Source organism: Cavia porcellus, unplaced genomic scaffold (assembly GCF_034190915.1).
Source record: "Cavia porcellus strain 051 isolate PalLab524CR breed Dunkin Hartley unplaced genomic scaffold, mCavPor4.1 scaffold_7, whole genome shotgun sequence".
NCBI lineage: Eukaryota > Metazoa > Chordata > Mammalia > Rodentia > Caviidae > Cavia > Cavia porcellus.
Genome location: NW_026947490.1, coordinates 75,349,965 through 75,372,732, shown reverse-complemented (window position 1 = coordinate 75,372,732; position 22,768 = coordinate 75,349,965). Strand labels below are relative to the sequence as shown.

Here is a 22,768-nt window from a genome sequence, read left to right as displayed (position 1 = left end):
AATGTGCATTCCTGGGGAATGACATTGTTTTCTTATCTGGCTGAATTTAGCCTGAGACTTGAGGATGTTTTTTCTAATGAACAAAGAGCTCCACCCTCATCGCTGCCACAGCCACAGCCACGGCCTCTGCGTCAAAGGCAAAGGTAAAGCATTTTCCAGGAACTCTCTGTGCACCTCCAGCATGGATGCTTTTCAGCCCATCGTCAAATTCTTTCTTAACCAGAGAACTGCAATTGGCTACAGCTTCATGGCTCTGCTGACTCTGGGCAGCGAGAGGCTCTTCTCCCTCGTGGCTTTTAAGTGCCCCTGCAGCAATGAGAACATGGCTTACGGGCTGGTGTTCCTTTTTGCGCCTGCCTGGGTGTTACTGATCCTAGGGTTCTTTCTGAACAACCAGGCATGGAGGCTTTTCACAGGCTGCTGTGTAAACCCCAGGAAAATCTTCCCCAAGGGCCACGGCGGTCGCTTCTTCTATGTCCTTGGCCAGATCACTCTGAGTTCACTAGTGGCTCCAGTGATGTGGCTTTCTGTGACTTTGCTTAATGGAACTTTCTATGAGTGTGCCATGAGCGGGACGAAAAGTTCCAGGATCCTGGATCTGATCTGCAAGGGCAAGCCCAAAGAGTGCTGGGAGGAACTTCACAAGGTGTCTTGTGGCAAAACCAGCATGCTGCCTGCCGACAACGAAGAAGTCAGACTATCCCTGCAAGCCCAGTCTCAGGTGAGTGCAAACTTGCCCTGGCCCAAGAGTGAACTTTTCCACCTGTCCTACTTTCAGCCAGGGCTGAGCCTGAATATGCCAGGGTATTTTGAAACTAAGTGCAAATAACGTGATGTTCCAGTAACATTAGGACAATCTCGGGGAGGGTTTTCTGGACTCTGGCTGGCTCAGTAGAATTGCTGATTGGACTGTATCTTTCCGTTTCCAGAAAGAAAGTATCCTTTGGGTTATGCACATGTAAATACTTAGGTACTTTAAAACTGTCTCTCTGGATTGACTTTTGTAAATAATGCATAGCATTAAATCATGAACTGAGTGTTAATGGCTGACTGTACTTAAAAATTACTACTTTCTATTATTCATTTAAACCGGTTCCTCAGAGAAACACAAACAAATGTGTGCCTATTAAAATACAGCTGAAAGAAATAAACTAATATTTTTAAAAGCTGCATGAAATATAATTAGTGTAGCAATTCCCTTGAATGGTTTTGAGTCACTGCTGTTTCTATGGACAGACACTGTGGAGATTGAGAATTCCCCATTTAAGCTCTGACTTAGGATCTTTAAATAGCTGTCAGGGAAAAGTGGCCGTATTCTCCAGAGAGATTAGGTCTTTTATTCAATGTGCTGTTGAACTAAAGAAGTTCTTACGTTACTTGAGACTCTCAAAATTCAGGCTTATTTAGCAGGAGGAAATCATAGCTTCACCTAATTGGTGTAGAGAAGTAGGTTGTCAGCTCTCCAGATAACCTGAACACAAATCCAATGAATAAGCCTTGGATTTAGGAAAAGACAGACATCCTACATGCATTCCCCAAACCAAAACAAGCAGTCCCTGAAAATAAACAGATTTGCATTTGTCAGGAATAATATTTGTTTCAAGGTAAATGAACCAAAGTGGTATACTTTTAATTTTTCAATAAGGCGTTGGATTTATAACATATCAAGCAAAGTCTGTTCTTAAAATCATATATTCTAAAGCCGTTGACAGTGAAGTCATATTCTCTCCATGGACCAATAGGCCAAAATGTCTTTTCTTCAGTGTGCAAAGCACATTCTAGATAAAACATATAAGGGTCCCTTTTGTGGAAGGAAGGTATTAATTACAAATGTTATGACAAAATGAATAATTTGTCATAGTCATCAGGCATCCAGGTCCAATCAGGCAGTGCCACACACACACACTTATCACTGTGTAAGCTTTTCTTCTCTAAACACAGACACAAGACTTTAAATCATGCTCATTCTGTCATAGCAGTCACCTGTTGACTTTTCAGCAGAATGAGAAAGACCTGGGGCTGATTCCTATGGGAGGAGACCTGAGAGAGCTGTGACAACAGCAGGTGCTGACCGTGACGCTCAGATAGGCGGCAAGTAACACACAGTCTGGGCCAGTACCTGGGCGTGTGGGTGGGGAAAAGTACATTCACCTGTGGGTGGAGTAGGAGCACGGGAAACTCAGCTGGATGAATCTCCATTCTTATGGGTGCTAGACTGGAGCTGTAGAGAGAGCTCAGCTGTGGAGGTGAGCTTGGGATAGTGTGGCGTACCATCCTATAGTCCTGTAGGTCCTTGGAGTACTGGAAGGTTTACAGCCAATGGACATAAATGGACATAAGACTTATAACAGGTATTTCAAGTTGATGAGAAAAATTTTAGGGTTTGGGGAAGGAGGCTGATGCGAAATGGGGTACAACTGAGCACTCCCTTGAGGGGGCACCCATCACACTCTTGTTGGGCCTGGGGTATAGTGATGGGGGTAGTAGGATGGCAGATGTAGTTTTTTTTTTTTTTTTTTTTTTTTGTCTTTTTCCTTTTTATCGGTACCGGGGATGGAACTCACGACTGCCTGCTTGCAAGGCAGGCGATTATGTCGCTGAGCTAAACCTCCAGACCCTTCAGATGAAGTTTCAATCAGGACTCCAATGGCCCGATGCTAAGGTCATGCAGAGGCGGAAAGGCATCAGAAGTCGATCACATAGTTTTGTAACTCAACTACAGTTAGCTCAGATTCTGAGAAAAGATAGCCAAGAAGAGGACCAGCTGTGGAGATCAAGGAAGGCAGGTGATGAAATAGAAAGGAAGACCTGAGGTAGACAACTACAAGTCCAGGAATGATGTAAGCTAAAGACGAACACTTTCCCATGACAGTAGCTGTACCTAACTCACAAATCGTAGGAACAGAAGGAGATTTTGAATTCAGCAATGCTTTTACACAAATGAATATACATTTGAAAGATGGCAGCAGGTGATAGTAACTGCCCTCACTGACGGCACTTGTGTGTCCAGCATTATTTGCTAGATTCCCCCAAATACCCTCCGAGATGGGGCACCCTCATCTTACATTTGAGAAACAGAGACATAGTAAGGGGAAAAGAAGGTTTACAGCCAGCTAACACCCATCCAAGGTAAGTGTTCACACGAAGTATAAGAGCCTTCCCTGCAGCCTCACGTCTGAGCCAGATTTTGGAGCCCTTGACCTGGATGGAGCACATTTGCAGTTCTGCTAGGGTCTAAATGGATTCATTCACAGTTTACTGTTTCTATTCTCAAATGAGCCCATCTATTAAAGAATACTAAGGTCATTCGATGTTTTCAAAGAGATCTGTTAGTTGGGCAAATATAAATTTAATACCATCTATAAAAAATAAGCTGAACCACAAAAAATATGTAGAAGATGTGATGAGCTATGGAGCCTTTCTTTTTAAAATTAACAGCAAAACAAAACAGAAGCATAGGTACATTTGTATTATGAAAAGAGTTTGTTTTTTAATTGCTAAACTTCAGAACAAATAATCTTCATGGTTTGGAGTGATGTTTTTTTCTTAGCATCTACACAGACTTTAAATTCTGAGAGCTTTGCCCTCCTTTGTGCTGGGTTTGTCTCTCTTTGCCACAGTGAGGAGTGGCCTTTGTCCCAGAAGGTGCTACTCTGTCACCAGCGTCACATGGGAAAACTGAGCCGCTAGCCTTATATGCGTTTGTCACTGCCTGAGAATATATGGCTAATAAATTGGTCAGGTGTGCTCAGAAGGCCACAGTGACTCCTACAGAATTCACTTCTCTAAAGGATAACACTATTTGGGAATTAAATTTATCCAATTCCTGAACGATTCACATATTTTTTTTTTTACTGTTTTCCATTTGCTGGCTTTCTGCTTATTTATGGTTGTCATAGCAACTGTATTGGATAAGAGAATAAATATTAGATCAACTTTATTTTGGTTGACTAAAAAGTACTTTCCAATCACCATAAATGATTTCAAATGACGTAAGATAAGGACTGTGGTGTTGATTTAGCTATACACTTTCCAGTAATACTGCCTCAGTGCCCTGAGATGTGATTTTGCTTTCACATGTCCTCAATATCTGTTTCTTCCTAAGATTTTAGGATGGTTCCTGATTTGTTCAGCATCTTTCTTCTCTCTGCTCACCACTTGCTATGCGCGCTGCCGGTCTAAAGTTAGCTATCTGCAGCTGAGTTTTTGGAAGACGTATGAACAAAAGGAAAAGGAGCATTTGGAAAACACATTTGTGGACTACGCTGACAAGCTGAGTGAGAGGAACCTGAAATGCTTTTTTGAAAACAAGAGGCCAGATGCCTTTCCCCTGCCCACCTTTGCCGCCTGGGAGGCTGCTTCGGAGCTGCATTCTTTCCACACAAGCAAGCAGCATTACAGCACCCTCCACAAGGTGGTGGATGATGGTCTGGAGCCCTGCCCCCAGGATGCTGAGACTTCGATGATTCTCGTAGGCACTGCCCAGGATCTGTAGCTGCTACCCTGCCACGGACTCACAGCGCTCAGCAGTGCATCTGTTCTGACAGCCTCCAGGGGAACCCACACCAGGCTCACATCTCTGTATTTTTTTCTGTGACAAAAAGGGAAACGTCTTTGAAGTTCTCAAGCACAGTAAATGTCAGGATGTGATCAAGCTGACGCAGATAATGAGCCTGCCTGGATGAAGGACTGGGTGCAGGAGGGGCAACCATTGGTCCAACTTCTAAGATTTTACGATTTAACAAATAGCTTTATGCAAGACGCTCTGCCACTCTGTAAATATGATTCACGCATTCTGGAGGCTGAAGCAGTCACTTTGGAGGGAGCTAGATACTCTGACTGTGGATGACAGGATGCAGTGACATCTGAGGCATTGTCAGTGGGAGTCCTGGAGTTGTACAAATCCAGCCTGATGTGACCTGTGCCTTTTAAGGCATGTGAAATTCTCCCATTTAAAATTCTTTCCCTTAGAGTCAAAAGGCCCCAGTTCTCAAGAATAACCAGCTACAAGAACATGATGTGTGAAATCCGAAGGTCTCTCTATGCACTCACTGTGTGCTGGAAGACCATCCCTGGAGGGGAGACATATCATAGTGTTGTGGACCCTGGACACCACTGCCTTCACAGAGAAGTTTCAGTTTCTACACACATATATGACTGCACCGATATAAATACAAATAATATACATTTAAACACTTTGCTCAACCTAAAGGTTCATTTATTATCTTCTAATTTAAATTAAAAACATTCTCATGGGCCCTCATGTGGCACACTGCCTAGTATGCTACAAGTATGTCTCAGTCAGTCTGAGTTACTATAACACAATGCCACAGCCTGGGAAGCTTATAAACAACCCAGATGCATTTCTCACAGTTCTACAGATTGGGAATTCTGAGATCAGGTCACTGCATGTTTGTGTTCTAGTGAGGGCCCCCTTCAATTTGCAGATTGCTGGATCCTTGCTGAATCCACCCACAGTGGGAAGAACCATAAGTTCCCTGGGATAGGACACTGATCCCATGTCTGAAGGCTCTTCCCATATGATATAATTACCACTCAAGCCTTGGAGTTTAAGGTCTCGACACATGAGTGGGGTGGAGTGTTACAAATATTAATACTGTAGCAGGGTAAACTGTTCTGACTCAAGTATTACTAGCACCAAACTATTTTGCAGTTTTGCATTTATCAAAAATGATGCAAATTTTGCACTCTACTATGTGATATACATTCACACTGGTGAGTGTGTGTCTGTGTCCACATGCCTGTATGCAAAGTTCTCCTTGAGTGGAATTACGCTTCAGTAAGGACAGGCCCGGTTTTTTACTGTGGCTCACCCCTGGCATCACTGGAAGCCATAGCTGCAGGTTTGAGAAAGCTGGATATTAGCCCCTTATTACCATAAACCATGATGACAAACTGGGGCTCCGACCCTATAGAGCCAATCTATGACACTGTGTCTTATTAGAAGAAACTTGTGCTCTGTCTTCATGCTCACTCCTGTCACGGAATTTCTACCAGCCTTGGGGTCACCACGATGTGCCTTTTTGTATACCAATGAGATGACAGCTGTGGGATGGGAACTGGTTGCCGGAGGAATTGCCATGTGATTACAAGGTTGAAACTTTTAGCCCTATCCTCAAACCTCCAGGGAATAGAGAGGGGCTGATCATTGAGTTGGTCACCTTGGCCATTATGGTAATCAATCATGCCAACGTAAGGAAGCCTCCACAAAAACTCTCCAAAGGTCAGGATTCTGAGAGCTCTAACACATGGAGGGTAGGATCTGCAGAGGAGGCACAGAAACCCTCTGACCCTTCTGCCCACACTTGGCTCTAAGCATTGCTGCCATTAGGCTGTGCCTGACTTGTGTGGTATGTGAAGCAAGTAACAGTAAGCTAAGCACTTTCCTGAGAGCTGAGAGACACCCTTGCATATAATGGAGCCTGAGGAAGGGCTCATGAGAAACTGATTCACAGGGGAAGGAGGGAGGGAGAAGATTAGATACGAGAGGGGCAGAAGAGATGCAATAAAGAAAGAAAAAATTCATCAGAGAGAAATGCTTCTTTTTAGCCCTTCTTGGCTTGGAGCTCCTCTTCCCTTGAGTGTCTGCCAACTTGGAAAAAAGCAGATGGGAACCAGCCTCACTCTGTCCATCTCCTGGGCTGGGTGAAAGGTTAGAGAGGCAGTTCTACGAAAGTGGCTTAGTTACAGCAAGCTGCCAGTGATGGAGCTGGCTCTGAGCACCCGAACCCCAGAGGCTTTCTGCAGTTAGATAGTGCACACTCATGGCAATCACTGCCTCATTCAGGAAGATTCATGCTGATTAAAAAGAAGCCAGCAGCCTCGGGTACTTTTTAACTGCAGCTTAGTAAGCAGCAGAGTAGCTCACCCTCCTATTCCGAGCATGACTCATCCTAGCATGAGTTGGGTGCTTCTCCTGACTCCTGGTCTTAATTCCTCCAGAACACTGCTTAAACTCAGAAAGGAAAGCAGGTGCAAGGAATTGTATCTGTCAGGGCTAACTATGGAGGCAATGGATGGAGACAGGGTGGACCAGTTGGTGTCTGCCCTTGATGTCCCTAGGAACAGGTACCCACCAAGAGGCATGAAAGCCAGCTGGTTTTGGTAGGGGAAATTTCAGAAGAGTGGACAGTTGGTTGCCTTAGGTTGGGCAAGCGATGTTTAATACAGGAAGCCATGCATAAGTGACTTATTAGTAAGGAATGTGCTCAAGAGAAACCTGCTAGCAGGATGGACACAAGGAAGAGTGAGGTTTCAAGTGAAGGCTCAGTCTGCTGGGGAATTAAGGGTCACTGGCACCTTTCCCTGGGGTCTATAGACTGCTAACTAGGGCTTCTTCCCCAAGGGGAACTGGGAGTTTTGGTGTGCCTGTGAGTCATTCCTGAGTAGCGGTGGTCCAGGGGGTGACCCTCCAGAAAGGCTTGCACCACAGTAACTGAATGATGGACATCCTGAAATTAAGTATCTGGAGAGGATGTGGAAGGGTCCCATTCAAATCTGCTATTCCGGCCTCCTTTAGGTCTAGAAGCGAAGCATACAGCAACAACCCTGGACTACAGCCAATCAGAGTCCAGGTCGACTTGCTTTTTAAACTTCTAATTTCCTTTAAAACCCAAAGACAATAAATGTGGGTACCATGTCTTCTTGTATGGCCATTGTTCTAATACATAAAGGAAAAGGGGAGGAGAATGCTCAGTGGTATACCTTGATGTATTTGCATACAAGGAATATATACAAAGAAAAAAATTCAATGACATTTAACACCTATTTCATGAAAATTATCCTATGAATAAACTGTGTATAAATGTAAAGGATTCTTTTTTTTTTTTTCCTGTGAAGTTCTTACTTGCTTGGTCAGACTGTGCTGATAGACAGCAGGTTTTCAACACACTCAGCCTTATTCATATCCAGTGGAGAAAGGGAAAAAAAGTTTTTATCAAAGAATATAAAAATAGACATTGATAGAGAAATTGTTACATAATTCAGTGCATTGTTGCTTTAAGAAATACTTTGATGTGTGTATTGTGTGTGTGTCCAAGATAATGTTTCAAAAATATGTAAGTTTTCTACTTGGGACCTTTGAAACGTTACTGAAATGTGTACATTTAACAGGAAAATGATGATGTTACTGATTTCAAGTATGGTACTTAATTTCAATTAAACATAGTACCCTATTTCAGATTTACTGTAAACATTGGTTAAGATTCTAGAGTTTCCAGGAAACTGCCATCTCTCCTCTCTTCTCAGCTGGTCTATTTTAACTAACTTGAGACAAATTCCCGTATAGAGGATAAGGTTTGTTTTCGTTCACGGTATTGAAAGTTGCAGTCCATGGCCACTTGGGCACCTTGTTCTGAGCTTGTGAGAAGGCAGGATCGCATGGCAGGATTGCACAGCGGAGCAGAAGCACCCACCTCATGATCAGGAAGTAAAAGAGAGGAAAAACAAGGAGCTGGGGTCCCAATGTCCCCTTCAAGATACACCCTAGTAATCTCAGACACCCCACTGTGCCTACTATTCCTAACATTCCCTCCAATAGCAACTGGAAACAAGTTCTTTATCCTATGGGCCTTCGAAGGGCCTTCTAACAGATGCAAGCTATTCTGTTTAGACTTTGGTGGTTCTGAATTCTCTAAGGCTTGTATCTCAGTTTCTGATGATTCTCTCTCAGTTTTCTCTGTTCTAAAAGACAGATAATAGTTTCTTTTATGAATTTACTAGTTTTTGAATTAATTAAGAAGAATCTAGATGGTTCATAGAAGAGGTTAGAAGGGAAAAGCTTGTATCACTGGCTCTCAGTATTGGCTGTGTTTTGGAATTTGGGGCAATCTCATTGCTAATCTCAATGTCTGGTACCACCCTGAAGATCCTGATATAATTATTCTGGCTTGGGACATGGACGTTGGCATTTTTTAAATCTAAAGCGATTCTAATGTGCAGGCACAAGAGAGAGCTCTACAAGACTCTACGTGAGAAGTTCATGGAGGTAGGAAGTTGTGTGAAGCTGCAGTATTTGAAATGTTACCTGATTTTCAAACAGTGATGTGTAATAAAGGTTTAACAATTAGTTCTCTGGGAAAAAATCCTAATTTTTCCAACTGCCACATTGCAATCACAAGTTACCAAGGTGATATTCCTGTATGCCCAGGTAGAAAGAGATACTAACTATAGTCTTCATAGAACACATATGAGCTTCAAAGAAGGTTTTACAATGGGTTTCTTTCTATTTTGGGGGTGATATTGGTTCTAGCCAAACCAACTTTGGAGCATTTTTGGTACATCCATGTGTTATTTTAACAAAGCTTACCTAGTATGTTAGGCATGGTTCTCCAGAAAGAATCAACACTAGGTGAACCCAGCAGAAAGGAATTCTGGGAATTAACTCACATAGTTATGGAGCATAAGGCATCCCAATATGCCATCTGCAAGAGGAGAAACGCAAGAGTGGGTAGCCTAGTTCATTCCAAGATCTGAGAATCGGGAGAATCAGTGCAAGTCTGAGTCTGAGGCCAAAGGCCAGAATATCTGGAGTTGTGATGTTCAGAAGCATAAGCTAGTCAGAGAAAGAAAGAGACAGAAAGACAGACAGAAAGAAAGAAAGAAAGAGAGAGAGAGAGAGAGAGAGAGAGAGAGAGAGAGAATCTCACAGCTCCAATTGTTTAACTTACTTTAGCGCAGGCATAAGACACAGGAGTAAAGAGCCCAATTTGGAAATTCTTAGACCCAGTACACATGGTGTGGAAAAGAATGGGAGCACAATCCCTAGCCAGAGCCAAAGGCCCCAGACTTAAGGTCTTAGTAGCACCGTTCCAGCCAACTCCAGATGTTTAAGACAACCAGGGTGAGGCTGCAGGCTTTCTAGAACAGTGTCCACTATGTCCTATGCAAATCCTTGAGGCAGAAAACCATGAGCTTAATAAATGTCTGCTAGATTAAATTGCAAAATTCGGGGGCAATAGGAAATAATACATAGCCAAACTTTAATAAATAGAATTCAGAACTTATACAAAAAGAAAATCTAGATGCAAGTTTTATTTATACATAGATTATACAAAGACTGCATAGTTTTTCCCCCCAATGTTTTCTTTTTCTTTAGGATCCAATTAGCTGAATTCTGTCATGATTTAATAAATGCTGACCATGTGCCTTTTCAAAATTAGCTCCACCAAAGCCTGAGATGCTCTTTTAATTATTTTTGCTTAAATTTTGTTTGAAAGAAGCACATTGCTGTGGGCTAGATCCTATTTAAAATAAGTATGTATAGTGTTGGGAGGAGTAAGAAATTGAGCTATTATTTGTCATTATGACTTAGGACAAAAATAGCAGAGGGGTAGGTTGCAGAGTGGGTTGGCCTTGAGGAACCTGGAGACAGACTGGCCTCCAAGTCTCGTTCTTCCTACTGTTATCTTCAGATCACCAGCATCAGCATCCTGAAGCAGCTTGCCAGAGATGCTGAATCAGACTCTGCCCCGGACGTGCTGGTTCAAGCCTGTATTTTCACAAGAGCTTAGCGGATTCCTATGCAATTTAAATTTAAGAAACACAAGTGCAGTAGTCCTCAAACTGAGCACATGTCAACATCACCTGGAGAGTGTATTAAGGTGTAGATCGCTGAGCTCTCATCTCCAGGCTGTCTGATTCGGTAGGTCTGGAGTAAAGCCAGGTGATTCGCATTTCTAGCAAATCTCTGGTGATACCAACATGCCAGCGTTGGTGCAGAGACCATACCTTAAGAACGGTGGCTCAAAAGCATAGAGTAGGCCACTCCAGGGGGAGCATCCTAGTAGAAATTCAGAATTTTGGTCTCTGTTCCAGAACCATTCAAACGGACATCTTTGCTATGATGTATCAATCTGTTCAAGACCTGGGGTATCTCTCTATTGGCTTAAGAATACTTTTTACATTTTAGGAATATTTTAAAGTTTATTTCACAGAAATTTTACATATGCCTCATACATTTATTTGTATTTTTTGCCATTATAAATGGTTTTGATTTTCCATGTTAGCTTCTTTTTAATTGCTAGCTGAACATAAGAAAAGCTATTGTTTGTGTATTATCATTTTATGCTTATCACCTGCTCATTTTATTATTTGTAGAGTTTTTGCAGAATTGGAAAAATATACATTCTGCAGCCCTTCTGAGCTGTGATGAGGTGAATGGCTTTGCTCTCCATGTGTTCCTGACATGAATTCTGCCTTCCAGAGGCTCAAAGTGATGGAGCCAAACAATCCTGGACTGAACCACCGAAACCATAAACCCACATAAACCTTTCTTCCTTAGAATGCTTTTCTCAAAATCTTATCTCAGCCCCAGAAAGCTGACTAACATATTGGTGACTTGGTTTTTCATGGATCAATGACAAAAAAACAGGAGTATAGATGTGATATAAAACTTAATACCTAAACATCACATGTGAACTTTAATTATGTCTGATTTGCAATAATGAACTATAGGAAGAGATGTTTGAAATGTTTAGGGAAATATGAATGAGAATTAGATCTATCACCTGACTATGCTGGATTTTCTTTAAAACATTCCATCAAAAAAGGAGAGAGTTGCACAATGAGGCAAGCCTGGAAAAATATTGATACTTTTGATCCTAGAAGGTAAGTATATAGGATTCATTGCATTATTAGGTTTACACTGTATAAATCTGAAAATTTTCATAGCAGTCATATAACACAATAAATGATATGCTCTCCTCAGTTCTTTTGCTGAAATGGTGCTGATTACTTCCCGCTTGGCTAGAGTTTAGTCTCTGGTATCATTCTCAAAAAAGGGTTCATGGGAATGGTACACCCTGAACCCTTACATCTTCAAACTGTTGACCTCTTTTATATGTGCGGAAAGCTTGGCTGTTCCACTCTTTCTCTCTTCGAATGTGCCCTATGTTATTGTGAGCAGTCTGACTCCATCTCTGTTTTGATTACTAGTATGATCCTTTTGCCTGTGTCCCCAGTGTTTTTTCTTTGTTATTTACTCTTTAGCCGATAGATTTGTAATATATGGTGATTAGATTCAGTCAGGGGTGGTGCACACAGGGGTAACATCTAGCTCAGTTTTATTCCCCACCTTAGCACCCTCTTCTCTCCCTCCTTCCATGCATCCCCTTCCCGTCTCCACAGAGTTCACCTCCCTGCCTCTTAGCACGTTTCTTTTATTTTTCTCTTCATGACATTTGTGTTCTGATTCTCTCATATTACAGAACCAGGTGACAGTCAACCTTCTGTGACTGACTTGTTCCAACTAGAAGTATGGTCTTGAGGTGAATCATTTTCCCACAAATAACTCAAATGTATTCTTTTTCACAACTGAGTAGTACTCCCTTTTGTATAGATGCCACATTTTCTTAATCCATATATCTGTTGAGGTGCAATTTCTATGATTCAGCCATTGTGAGTTGTGCTGCTAAAAATATGAGAATGCATTTATCAACGTAATATGGTGATTTTGACTGCCTTTGGGAAGATATCAAGAAGAGTTATATCCAGGACAAGTTGAATTTTTAGCTTTTTGAGGAATCTTCATGCTGATTTCCATCACGGTGGTTCTAGTTTACATTCCCACCTATAATGCTGAAGGTTTCTTTTTCTGTATCACATTGCCAGCCCTTATTTTTTTTTTTGAGTCCTTGATAACAGCCATTCTTATTGGAGTTAAGTAGAATCTCAATGTTGCTTGGTTTGCATTTTAATTAATGGTCAGTGATGCTGGACATTTCCTCACTTGTTTATTGACCATTTGTTTTTCATGTTCTGAAAACTGTCTATTCATTTCAATTCCTCATTATTGATTGGATGTTTTGTTTTGGGGCATCAATTTCTTTCGAGTTTTATATCTATTCTAGATTATTAACCTTCCCCATGAGGAGTAGCTTGCAAAAAATCTTTCTATTCTGTAGGGTGTCTCTTCACATTGTTGATTGTTTACTTCACTGTGGAGAAGTTTTAAATTTGATATAATCCCACTTCAGTTGTTATTATTTTTTGTGCAGTTGGGCCCTGTTCATGAATTTCTTGCCTATGTATATGTCTGCAAGCAGATTCTGTGTTTGTTTTTATATATAGGTCTGTGACCCATTTTGACTTGATTTTAGTGCAGCCTGAGAAATAAAGATTAAAATTCATTCCTCTGAACGTGGAGAAGCAGTTTTTTCAGCATAATTTCTTGAAGAAGCTATCCCTGGCTTATATTTTTGGCCCATTTGTTAAAAATAAGATGGGTGAAGGTCTTTGGAGTTTTTTCTGAATCCTGTATTCTATGCCATTGGTAAAATGACAGTTTTTGTGCCAGGACTACACTGTTTTAACTGTAGTACCATTTAAAATTTGAGATGATAATTAATGCCCTCTGCCCTGCTCTTTTTTGCTCAGAATTTTATCAGCCTTTTTGGCTCTCTTCTGATTTCATGTGAATTTTAAAATTGTTTTGTCTTATTCTGTGAAAAAGACAATGATATTTTGATTGTAATGTATTGTTTATATATAATTTCTGGAAATAAGGCTATTTTGATGATGTTGGTTCTACCTATCTAGAAATAGGGAGGTGTTTCCACTTTTTTTTTTTTTTTTGTCTTTTTCCTCGAACTCACGACCACCTGCTTGCAAGGCAGGTGCTTATGCCGCTGAGCTAAATCCCCAGTCCCTGTTTCCACTTTCTAATGACCTCTTCAATCTCTATTTTTGGAGGATATATATATATTTTTTCAGCAGTCTTTCACTTTCTTGGCTAGGTTACCTTCTGTGCGTTTAATTTTGTTGAAAGCTATTATAAACAGGATTGCTTCTCTGATATTTCAGTGGGTTCACTCTTGGGATATAGAAATGTCATCAATTTATTTTATTTGTGCCATATCCTCCCACTTTGCCGAATTTGTTTTCTTTTTTCTTTCTTTCTTTCTTTGTTTATTATTCGAGGAGTCATCTGGTAGAGATATTTAGATTTTCTAAGTAAAGAATCTGGGAACAAGGATAGTTTGATTTCTTCCTTTCTTCCTTGAATCTATCTTATCTCTTTCTCTTGCTTGATTGCTCTAGCTAACATTTCAAGTATCAAGTTGAACAGAAGTGGTGAGAGTGGAAAGTCTTGCTTTGTTCCTTATTTTAGAGGGAATGTTTTAGCTTTCCCCAGTTCAGTATGATTTTGGCAGTGGATTGGCAGTGATAAAACGGCTTTTATCAGTTTAAAATAAGGTCATTCTCTACTATTTTAGTCAAGGTTTTTGCATGGAAAATGCTGGATTTTGCCAAAGGCCTTTTCTGCAGTTACTGTGAATATGACATAATTTTTCTTACTTTTGTTTTCATACTGTATTGTGTTTATCAATTTCCATGGTTTTCTTTTCTTTTTTAGTTTTCGAGACAGGCCTGTACTATGTAGTTCAGATTGGCCTTGACTCACTGCAGTCCTCCTGCCTCAGCTGGGATTACCGGCATGCGCCACATGCTGGGCTCGATTTACATTGTATCTTGAACCATCCTTGCATACCTGGGATGAAGCCAACATGGTCACGATATATAATATTTTCAACAATTGACCGTATTGTTTGCAAGAATCTTGTTGAGGATTTTTGTGTCTATACTCACTAAGAAAGTATAGTTCTGTATTGTTCTGTAGTTTTCTTTCTTTTTTGAATTCTTGTTGGTTGTAATAGATAATGCTGGCTCCAGGAATGTGTTTGTCAGTGTTTTTTTCTATCTGTGTCACAGACAGTCCTGAGGGGTATGCCCTCACAGCATTTTTACTTGATATGTGTCCAAAAATTTTGCTAACTATTCTTTCAAATAGGTCACTCAGATAAATTTTTCTGCTACAGCATACACCCTTTCACTGTGGAGAGTCATTTTGTTTTATTTGCAGAAAATTGAGTGAGGCTTCCCCCTTCTTCTTCTTCTTGCTCTGTATGATTCTCAAGAAACTGCAGTAATACTGTACCTTGGTTTATGAATGCTTCTATCTGCAGATAATTCAGTCACAAATAAAAGGATTCTGCAAAACTTTGCTTGTGTTGCTCAAACTCTATGTTGGGTGACAAACTCAACCACAATCCTCTTTCCCACACAAACACAAATGCAGCTATCTTCTCCAAGATCATACAACAAATTAAGTTTGTAAACTGAGACACCGCTATATACGGTTTTGGTTTCTGAACTAGACCACTCCACTCTTCCTACTGGAACTTTATTGATTTAACGTCAAAAAATATACGTGTAGCTGTGAGTGTTGATTTATCTAAATTTCACAAGCACACCAGGAGGAAAGTTTTATGGTTTCCGCTCTTGTAAATCACACTGAAGTTCAAAAGGTTTAAAGCAGCAGCGAAGACCCTGCTAAGTTACAGAACCTAAATTTAAGCTGTGTTTTCCAATTCTTAACTTCTGTCCCACAAAGTCTTGATTGGTCCTTTAACCTTTGAAAGGCCATTTCCTCGTTTGTAAATAAGGATGCTGAATCAGTGTCTCAAAGATTCTTTCCACTCTGTCACCTTAAATCTGACACCCTGTGGCAGGTAAACTCCTGGTCAGTTGGCTTGCTTCAGGTCCTCCTGGGAAGGCCCTCCTGTCCTTTCTCTCATCCCTCAAGCTCTTTCCAATGCTATACAGCTTTTTCACATTGAATTTTATACATTCAGGACACTTCTGCTCAAACTGTGCATGTCTTGGATGGATGAGGCCAATTTCCCAGTTTATTTTTATTTCTTTAGATAAAATGACAGTCGATTAAAGGAGGGATTTTCAGCAATGGAAGGTCATGAAAGATTGCGAATATTCCTCCCTCAAACTTAATTTTTATGTAATTTAGAGCTCATCTTTCTTTTTGTCTGACCAAATATCTCTTATACCAATGCCAGAAAGAAATTATTTTTCTTTTATGTTTATCAGTATCCATTTGAAGTATATAAACTTTCACAAATTTTAAAATGTAATGAAAATTGAGATTGAAATGGGGAAAATGAATTACTTAATTTACCTCATCATGTTCACTGGGTCATTTCAAGGAACAGAATAAACACAGCAAAGTCAGTTCAGGAACCGAATAACGCGAAGAACAGACTTCAAAATGTGTGCACACTTTGGGAGGGGATGTAACCCACAGAATCACAACTGTCATGGTTTATGTCTGTGGCCCCCACGCCTTATGAGTTTGCATTGTGTATTTGATTGGTTCATTGTCTAGTGCTTAGATTGATGGTGTCAGTGCTCCACCCACATAGGGGTGGAGCCAGGATGTAATGTAATGGCAGGAAGAAGGTGGGTCTTGCTCTTTTGCGGGTTTCTGCCTTGCTGTTTGCAGCCACAATGAACGGTGGCCCAGCCATGCCACCTGTCTTGGAGCCAACTGAGTGTGGACTAAAACCTCCAAAAACCATAAGAAATAAACCTTTCCTTTCCCAACTTTGGGCTTCAGGTATTTTGTCTTAGTGACGAGTAAAAAGTAACTAAGATAATGACCAATTGCGTGGTAAAAACAATCTAGATTTTAACATACAAGAGTGTGTGTCTGCAGGAATATGGCTGCTGATGATTTCAACAGAACCATTATTTCTTCCAGTGCTTTCGCTGATATTTGTGTTACGGGAGGAAACATGAGGGATAGTTATCAGGGTTTTAAACATTTGCTTCCTTAAACACTTGGCCAAATGTGAGTCTTACTGGCTTTCTGTATGAAGCAAAGCATTTACACTGGCTATAGAACAATGACCATATTCTTTAGAGCCAAGGTTAAAAACACAGCATTTCTCTGCCCTCTTTCTCCAGAGATAAGCTGGTCCTCCCAACCACAATGGGGTGGGTTTTATTTCAATCAAAACTCTTCAGCCTTTGTTCTGTCTTTAGAGTGTTTTCTACTTTTCCAAGTGACACTTATTTCACTTGAAACATTCTACGGCATGCACCTAGAGGCCCTGGGCAGTATGATACCCCTACTCTAAACATGCATGGTATCTGTTTGGTACAATGAATACTTGGGGCAACATTAAAAAAGGCTAATGCCCTGGCTGATTCACAAAGAACATTATTTAATAGGTCAAATGTAAGCCTTGAGCATAAGAATTAGTTTTGCAAAGCTCCAGGAGATTCTATAGAACAAATAGAGACTGACAACCATGATTCTGGACATGCCAAGAAGGTCAGGGAAATTCTGGACCAAAACTTATTTGTGGCATGGCCTGAAAGAGTGACTCCAATCTAGCCAGCCTTCCTGGGGTGTGTCAGGCACAGAGATCTATGGAGGTTTTCCCTTCAGAGTATGTGCTCCGTAGTTTTCATTTTCTGGTAGGAATTTTATATTGAACAGTTAAATCAGGGCAACTCATTTGGGGCCCTTCAGGAGCTATTCCTCAACACATTTTCCTACTCCAAATAGATAATTAAATAGTTACATCAAGGAGGTGCTTCCAAAGCTATTGCTATTTCTACTTCCCATGTTTAAAATTGTTTCAAAAGAGTTGGGTTATGCCACATCATCTTGACATAAGGCCCTTGTTTTGAGTTAAAGTCACTTGAAAAACAGCAGGTGGAAGGTTACTCTCAACTTCATGCTATTTAGTCAGGAGATCAGATTCCCATGTGAGCAAGTGCCTTCCTTATATTACAAGGAAAGCATCATCTTATCATCAAGGGCTTGAAGTTGAGCTGAGTGAATTCTGTATAAACTTTTATTAGAATAATTTATCTTATATAACTATATTTTCTTTATGCTCATTGGAGTACTATTCTGCCTTGAAGACGTATAAATGAGTCATTGGATGGGTGGATCGCAAGAATATAATGTTAAGTGAAATACAGTGGGCCTAAGTTACAAGCAGCCTGACATACGAACAACTTGGGTTATTATCGGGTCCTGACTTAGATCCCCAATTTCCCAAATGAATGTATGGTGGAGGTTTAAATAAAATGAGACAAACTGCATGATTTTAGGGCTCCAAAAGGGTCAAAAACCCTTTAGCTGAGCCAAGACTTTAAGGGCTAAGTCAAAGACGTCTCTGGATCAGCCCATTTTTATTAGGACAAAGGACAAAAGGCAAGGAAATGGAGAAAAGCACAGGAAATGAGCACTTGGGAGTAACTTCAAACACTTCTCCAAGTAGTAAATTATGCCAATTTAGGAGAACCCTCTTATCTCCAGGATGACATTTATGGTAGGAGTGCGAATGCAGGAGTGAGATTCCTTCAGCTGCTGTTTCTATTTACATAATTAGTGCTGGAGCCAAGGTGTCTTCAGCTGTGGCCTTATCTTGCCCTTTGAGGTATCTCTGGCCTCACAAGCCACTCCAGGCCTCAGCCAGGACCAGTGATTCATAGAGGTTCACTTACTATGAGTCAGCTCCCATCACCAGGCAAGGGCCCAAGGCCTAGGACAGACTCACAGATAAACATAGAAAGCCAATTAGTAAAATTGAAATCCTGCTCAGAGCCGCTTAGTAGTGGTCTCTACCAGGTTGTGAACGGAATTTTGGTATTAACTTATGCCCAAAGTCTTTAGTTATGACCCAAATGTCAGTCTCTTGTGTTTCTAGATGGTTTCAGGTACAGATCTAACCCTTGGAGAGTTCTGGAAGAAACATTACAACATCCTGTATGGGGTTAATTGAGACATTCTGGGCAATATCTCACTAGGACACTGAGATCTGCCTGTTTACAAGAGAGAGGCTTTGAAGGCTGTGCAGAGGAGCTGGAGCCTTCAGTAGACAACCTGCATTACAAGCAGCCCTTGGGAACAGACTGAGTTCATAATGTTGAAACTTGGCATAACTGATGCCATCTTGAGCCCTGCATTTGACTAGTGCCCTGTATTTGATCTAGGCAAATGGAAAATTACTCAGGTGTATAAGTGCCATGGGAAAAGCAGAATGAGCTGCACCCACAGAAGAAAAATTAACCTGCTCAACAAAGAAGCAGGATAGAGGTGTCACCCAAAACTAATGTAAGATTCTAGCTAAATTGTTTCCAGCAGGATGTCTTTTTGTGGTTCTCTGTTGTAAAAGCTGTGTAACCTTCCAGGTTGAGGCCACTCGGTGAGACTGTGAAACGGGGGGAGGGGGGTCTGTATACGAGTGGTCCTGAGCTCAGTTAATTAATTTTCAAATTTATCAGTTTGGCTGCTTGAACTCCTATAGTGCTCACAAACCCACTTCAGTAAGTCAAGGGTCCACTATAAATCAGACACAGAAATTTAAATATTGCCTGGTTTTCTTATATGAGAAACCCAAAATACAAGCAAATTAAACAGCAAAATGTAAGACAGAACATAGGAAACAAGATAAATGTTTTAAAATAGAGAATTGGAAGATGGCGGAACAGTAAGCAACAAAGTAAAAAACCTCTCTGAGAAAAACAGCCCAGAACCTGGAATAGAGCATTCTGGAGAAGGAAAAGCAGGAAAGACATAGGTCCCCTTGACCAAGGAAGAAACTAAAGTGAGAATTGAAGCCCACAGATAGAATTTTAAAAAAGAAAAACTTGAACAGAAGAAGGTGGTAGCTGGTGCCGCTCTCATCAGAGCCAGTCCCACTGGGCCAGAAGCACTGTTGGAACCCAGAGATGCACGGGCACAGTGAAGCTGGTGGCAGGCAAGCCTGAAGGCTTTGGTGAGGAGATGTAAGGGAAGAAGAGAGCAGCAAACCAAAGAACTGCACTGGCTGATGTTTCCGAACTCATGCAACTGCAACTCAGCAAACTTCTCAGGTTCCCACTGCTTTGACTTGCCACCGGAGCCACAGTAACACTGGGGTGTGGGAGGTTGGGGATTGGTGAGACTAATGGAGAGTGGAGCCGGTAGGGGACATGCATTGACCTGCGGTGTGTCGGAAAAAAAACCCTTCCATGGGAAAGGGAATGACATCTTGGAACCAGGCAGGACTGGCAGAAATAAGGTACTGAAGAGACTTCAGTCAGCTATTCCTTTCCCAGATGGGATTGGTGAGATGTGCTTGGCCTGGGTCACACCCCTGGCTGGGAGCCAGTAGGGTGTCCCAGACCAGTTCCCTACGGAGCTGCACACACTAAGGTGTGGTGAAGGCCTCGGTGGGCTGGCTGACCCGGAGAGGAGAGTCCAACATATGCCATCCCTATTTGTACTTCAATAGCACACTGGAGTAGGTAGGGTCATCCAACCAGCATGCTTCAGACTCAACAAAAACAAAGGGACTGGGGCCTTCTTTATGTGCCTGTATGGAAGAAAGAAAAAATATGAAAAGAGGAAACAATAAGAAAAAGCCTCCAGCCCCAACCCAGAGAACATTGATCCAAGAAAGGTAAATACAAAAGAGATTGAGGACAGCAAACATGCAATATCAGACATGGCATCAGTGGACATAAGGCAATATCTTTGGAATCTCATAGACGAGTTCAAAAGTGAAATATTTAACCAAGTAAAGCATGATTTAAATAGATTAATAAAAGAAATGCTAAGCACATCCCAAGAAGTCACAGAAGGAAGAATGGAGGAGCACAAACAAAGGGAAGAACCATTTAATGAAGAATATAAAGAAAATATAGAATATATGAAGCAGATTCAAAGAGATTAACAGGAAATTTAAAAAACTCCATTGAAATCTGGTAAAACTGTTTGAAAGAAACTAAAGATAGATTATCCAAACTGGAGGACAGTTTTGCAATGTGGGATTATGAAGGGAAAAACTTTTTAAAGATAATAAGGAAATAAGCAGTAACAATACAAAGGCTAGATGATGACAAGAGGATCTATAACTTAAGAATAAAGAACGTGAATCAAGAACCAGGGGTACAAACAAAGGAACTACAAAGGCTATTCACAGAAATAATTAAGGAAAACTTCCCAAACATAGGAAAAGGAAATGGTATTCAGATGTATGAGGTATATAGAACTCTAGTCACCTACAACCAGAACAGAGCCACACCCAGGCATATATAATCAAGATCCCAGAAATTCAATATAAGAACAGAATATTAAAAGCTGTTAGAGACAAGAAACAGATCACCTATAAATGAAGGCCCATCAGAATTATGACAGACTTCTTGATACAAACCATCAAGTCAAGAAGGGCTTGGAGCGAAATATTCCAAGCCCTACAAGAGAATAACCTCCAGCCCAGATTGATGTACCCTGAAAAACTGTCTCTGGAAAGTAATGGAGAAACAAGATGCTTCCAAGGCAAAGAGGAGCTGGGGAAATTTGCAACCACCAATCCAAGTCTACAGAAAACACTGAAGGACATTCTAGAGAGAGAGAGAAAAGTACCAGGATTCCAGAAACAGTGGAAGAGAGACCTCAATGAATGGAGCAGAAAGTAGAATGAAGAAGATAAGTAGTCAACTAATGGCAAACAAAGAGCATAACAGAAATGAGGCAGAGAAGGTTGGCTATAATCTCTAATCTAGATGGCCTTGATATACTAAGAAAAAGAGAAACACAGGAAGAGTAGATCAGGAGGTAGGGTCCACTGAGATGCTCTTCATAGGGAATATAATTAACCTGAAAAAGGATATATGGACTGAAAATCAAATATGAGAAAGCAATGCTCTATGTGACAGGAAACCAGAGAGTAAAAGGAGCAACTAGACCAGCATTTGTGGATAGGTTGAGACACACTTTAATAAGTAAAGGAATATAATTAGAGATCAAGTCCAAGAGGGAGAAGGTTTGGAACCACTTAGGTAAACAGCAGATTCTGCCCCCCTCCAATTTGAAACTGAGGGTCTAGGTGAGACCCAAAAATGCACAGAGCACCTTGGGGAAGTGAAAAGGGAGGAATGGTCTTTAAAAAGATGGCAGGAGATATTGTTAATAGTGTATCAAGAATTAAAACCCATATTATTCACATCATTCTGCTTAGATAGATTTTATTCTGTCCCAGTTTGTCTACTTGCATTAGATTTGAGGGCACAGACAGCAATACCCAAAACATCAGGATATGGCAGAGTAATCATCTTTAATTTCCTATTAACTTAATTTGGAACCCAGTATAAGTCATATAAGTATGACTTATACTGGTTTATCATGACTGATCTTAGTTAAATCTGGTTTGATTGCTGTTTGGTATCAACAGATTTTATTCAAAACTGATATGATTGATAGTATCAAGTCTGAGAGTATAGGCAACTACATTGAAGATGACAAAATTCACTACCATACCCATTCTGGTTTGATTACTATCTGCTTTTGAAGTTTTATACTATATATAAAGTTGTGTTTTTATTAATGCTGTTATGTACTGAATATTCAATTATACTATGATGATATGGCCAATTCTATCGAAGATAACAAGAGACAACACAATAACCATGGTAGAACTCCTTGTACTGTGGTTTTATGTCTTTTTTGTTTCATGTGTTTATAGGAATATGTTTTGTTTTGCCTTGCTTTGTTTCTCCCTCTAATTTAGAAAGGTTAGAAATACATGTTAAGACTCATGCATGCATAGAACAGTTTATGAGAACTGATCTTATGACACATGATGAAATGAACAAATACTATGAAGAAAAAGAGACACTAAAGTACCCAGTGCTGATTCCGGAGTGTCTTAATGTGAAACACAGCAATATTATTATTCTTTGTTCAGAGTGATATTAGCCTGCTTGGGTTTGTTCAATCTCAGCATAAATGAAGATATGGATAACTACATGTATGTTTAAGTGTATAGGACTGATAACCATATTACTAAGTTTTTGTTGGATAATTAAACAGAACTGGTTGCAGTCTCACTGTTTGAATCCCCACTTTGTATGCTCCACTTTTGTATCTTGAATAACTATTTGTAGGAGGACA

At 40.6% G+C, this 22,768-nt stretch overlaps 2 protein-coding genes across 3 annotated transcripts in view; one reads left to right on the top strand and one right to left on the bottom strand.

Annotated features, from left to right (window-relative positions):
• Positions 1 to 22,768, bottom strand: part of Trappc3l (trafficking protein particle complex subunit 3L) — a 66,717-nt gene that overhangs the window by 5,449 nt on the left and 38,500 nt on the right. The gene's annotated exons all lie outside the window — the stretch shown is intronic.
• The window catches only part of Calhm5 (calcium homeostasis modulator family member 5), a 55,383-nt gene continuing 32,679 nt past the window's right edge, over positions 65 to 22,768 (top strand). The window contains exons 1-2 of one of the 2 annotated variants that reach the window (XM_003466489.5): positions 75 to 721; positions 4,106 to 7,832. In XM_003466489.5, coding sequence (XP_003466537.2) covers positions 77 to 721; positions 4,106 to 4,495 — 1,035 coding nt within the window. In that variant the 5' untranslated portion in view covers positions 75 to 76 and the 3' untranslated portion in view covers positions 4,496 to 7,832. Of the gene's footprint in view, positions 722 to 4,105; positions 7,833 to 22,768 lie in introns of those variants that run through there. The other variant, XM_063253864.1, reaches the window with a different exon arrangement.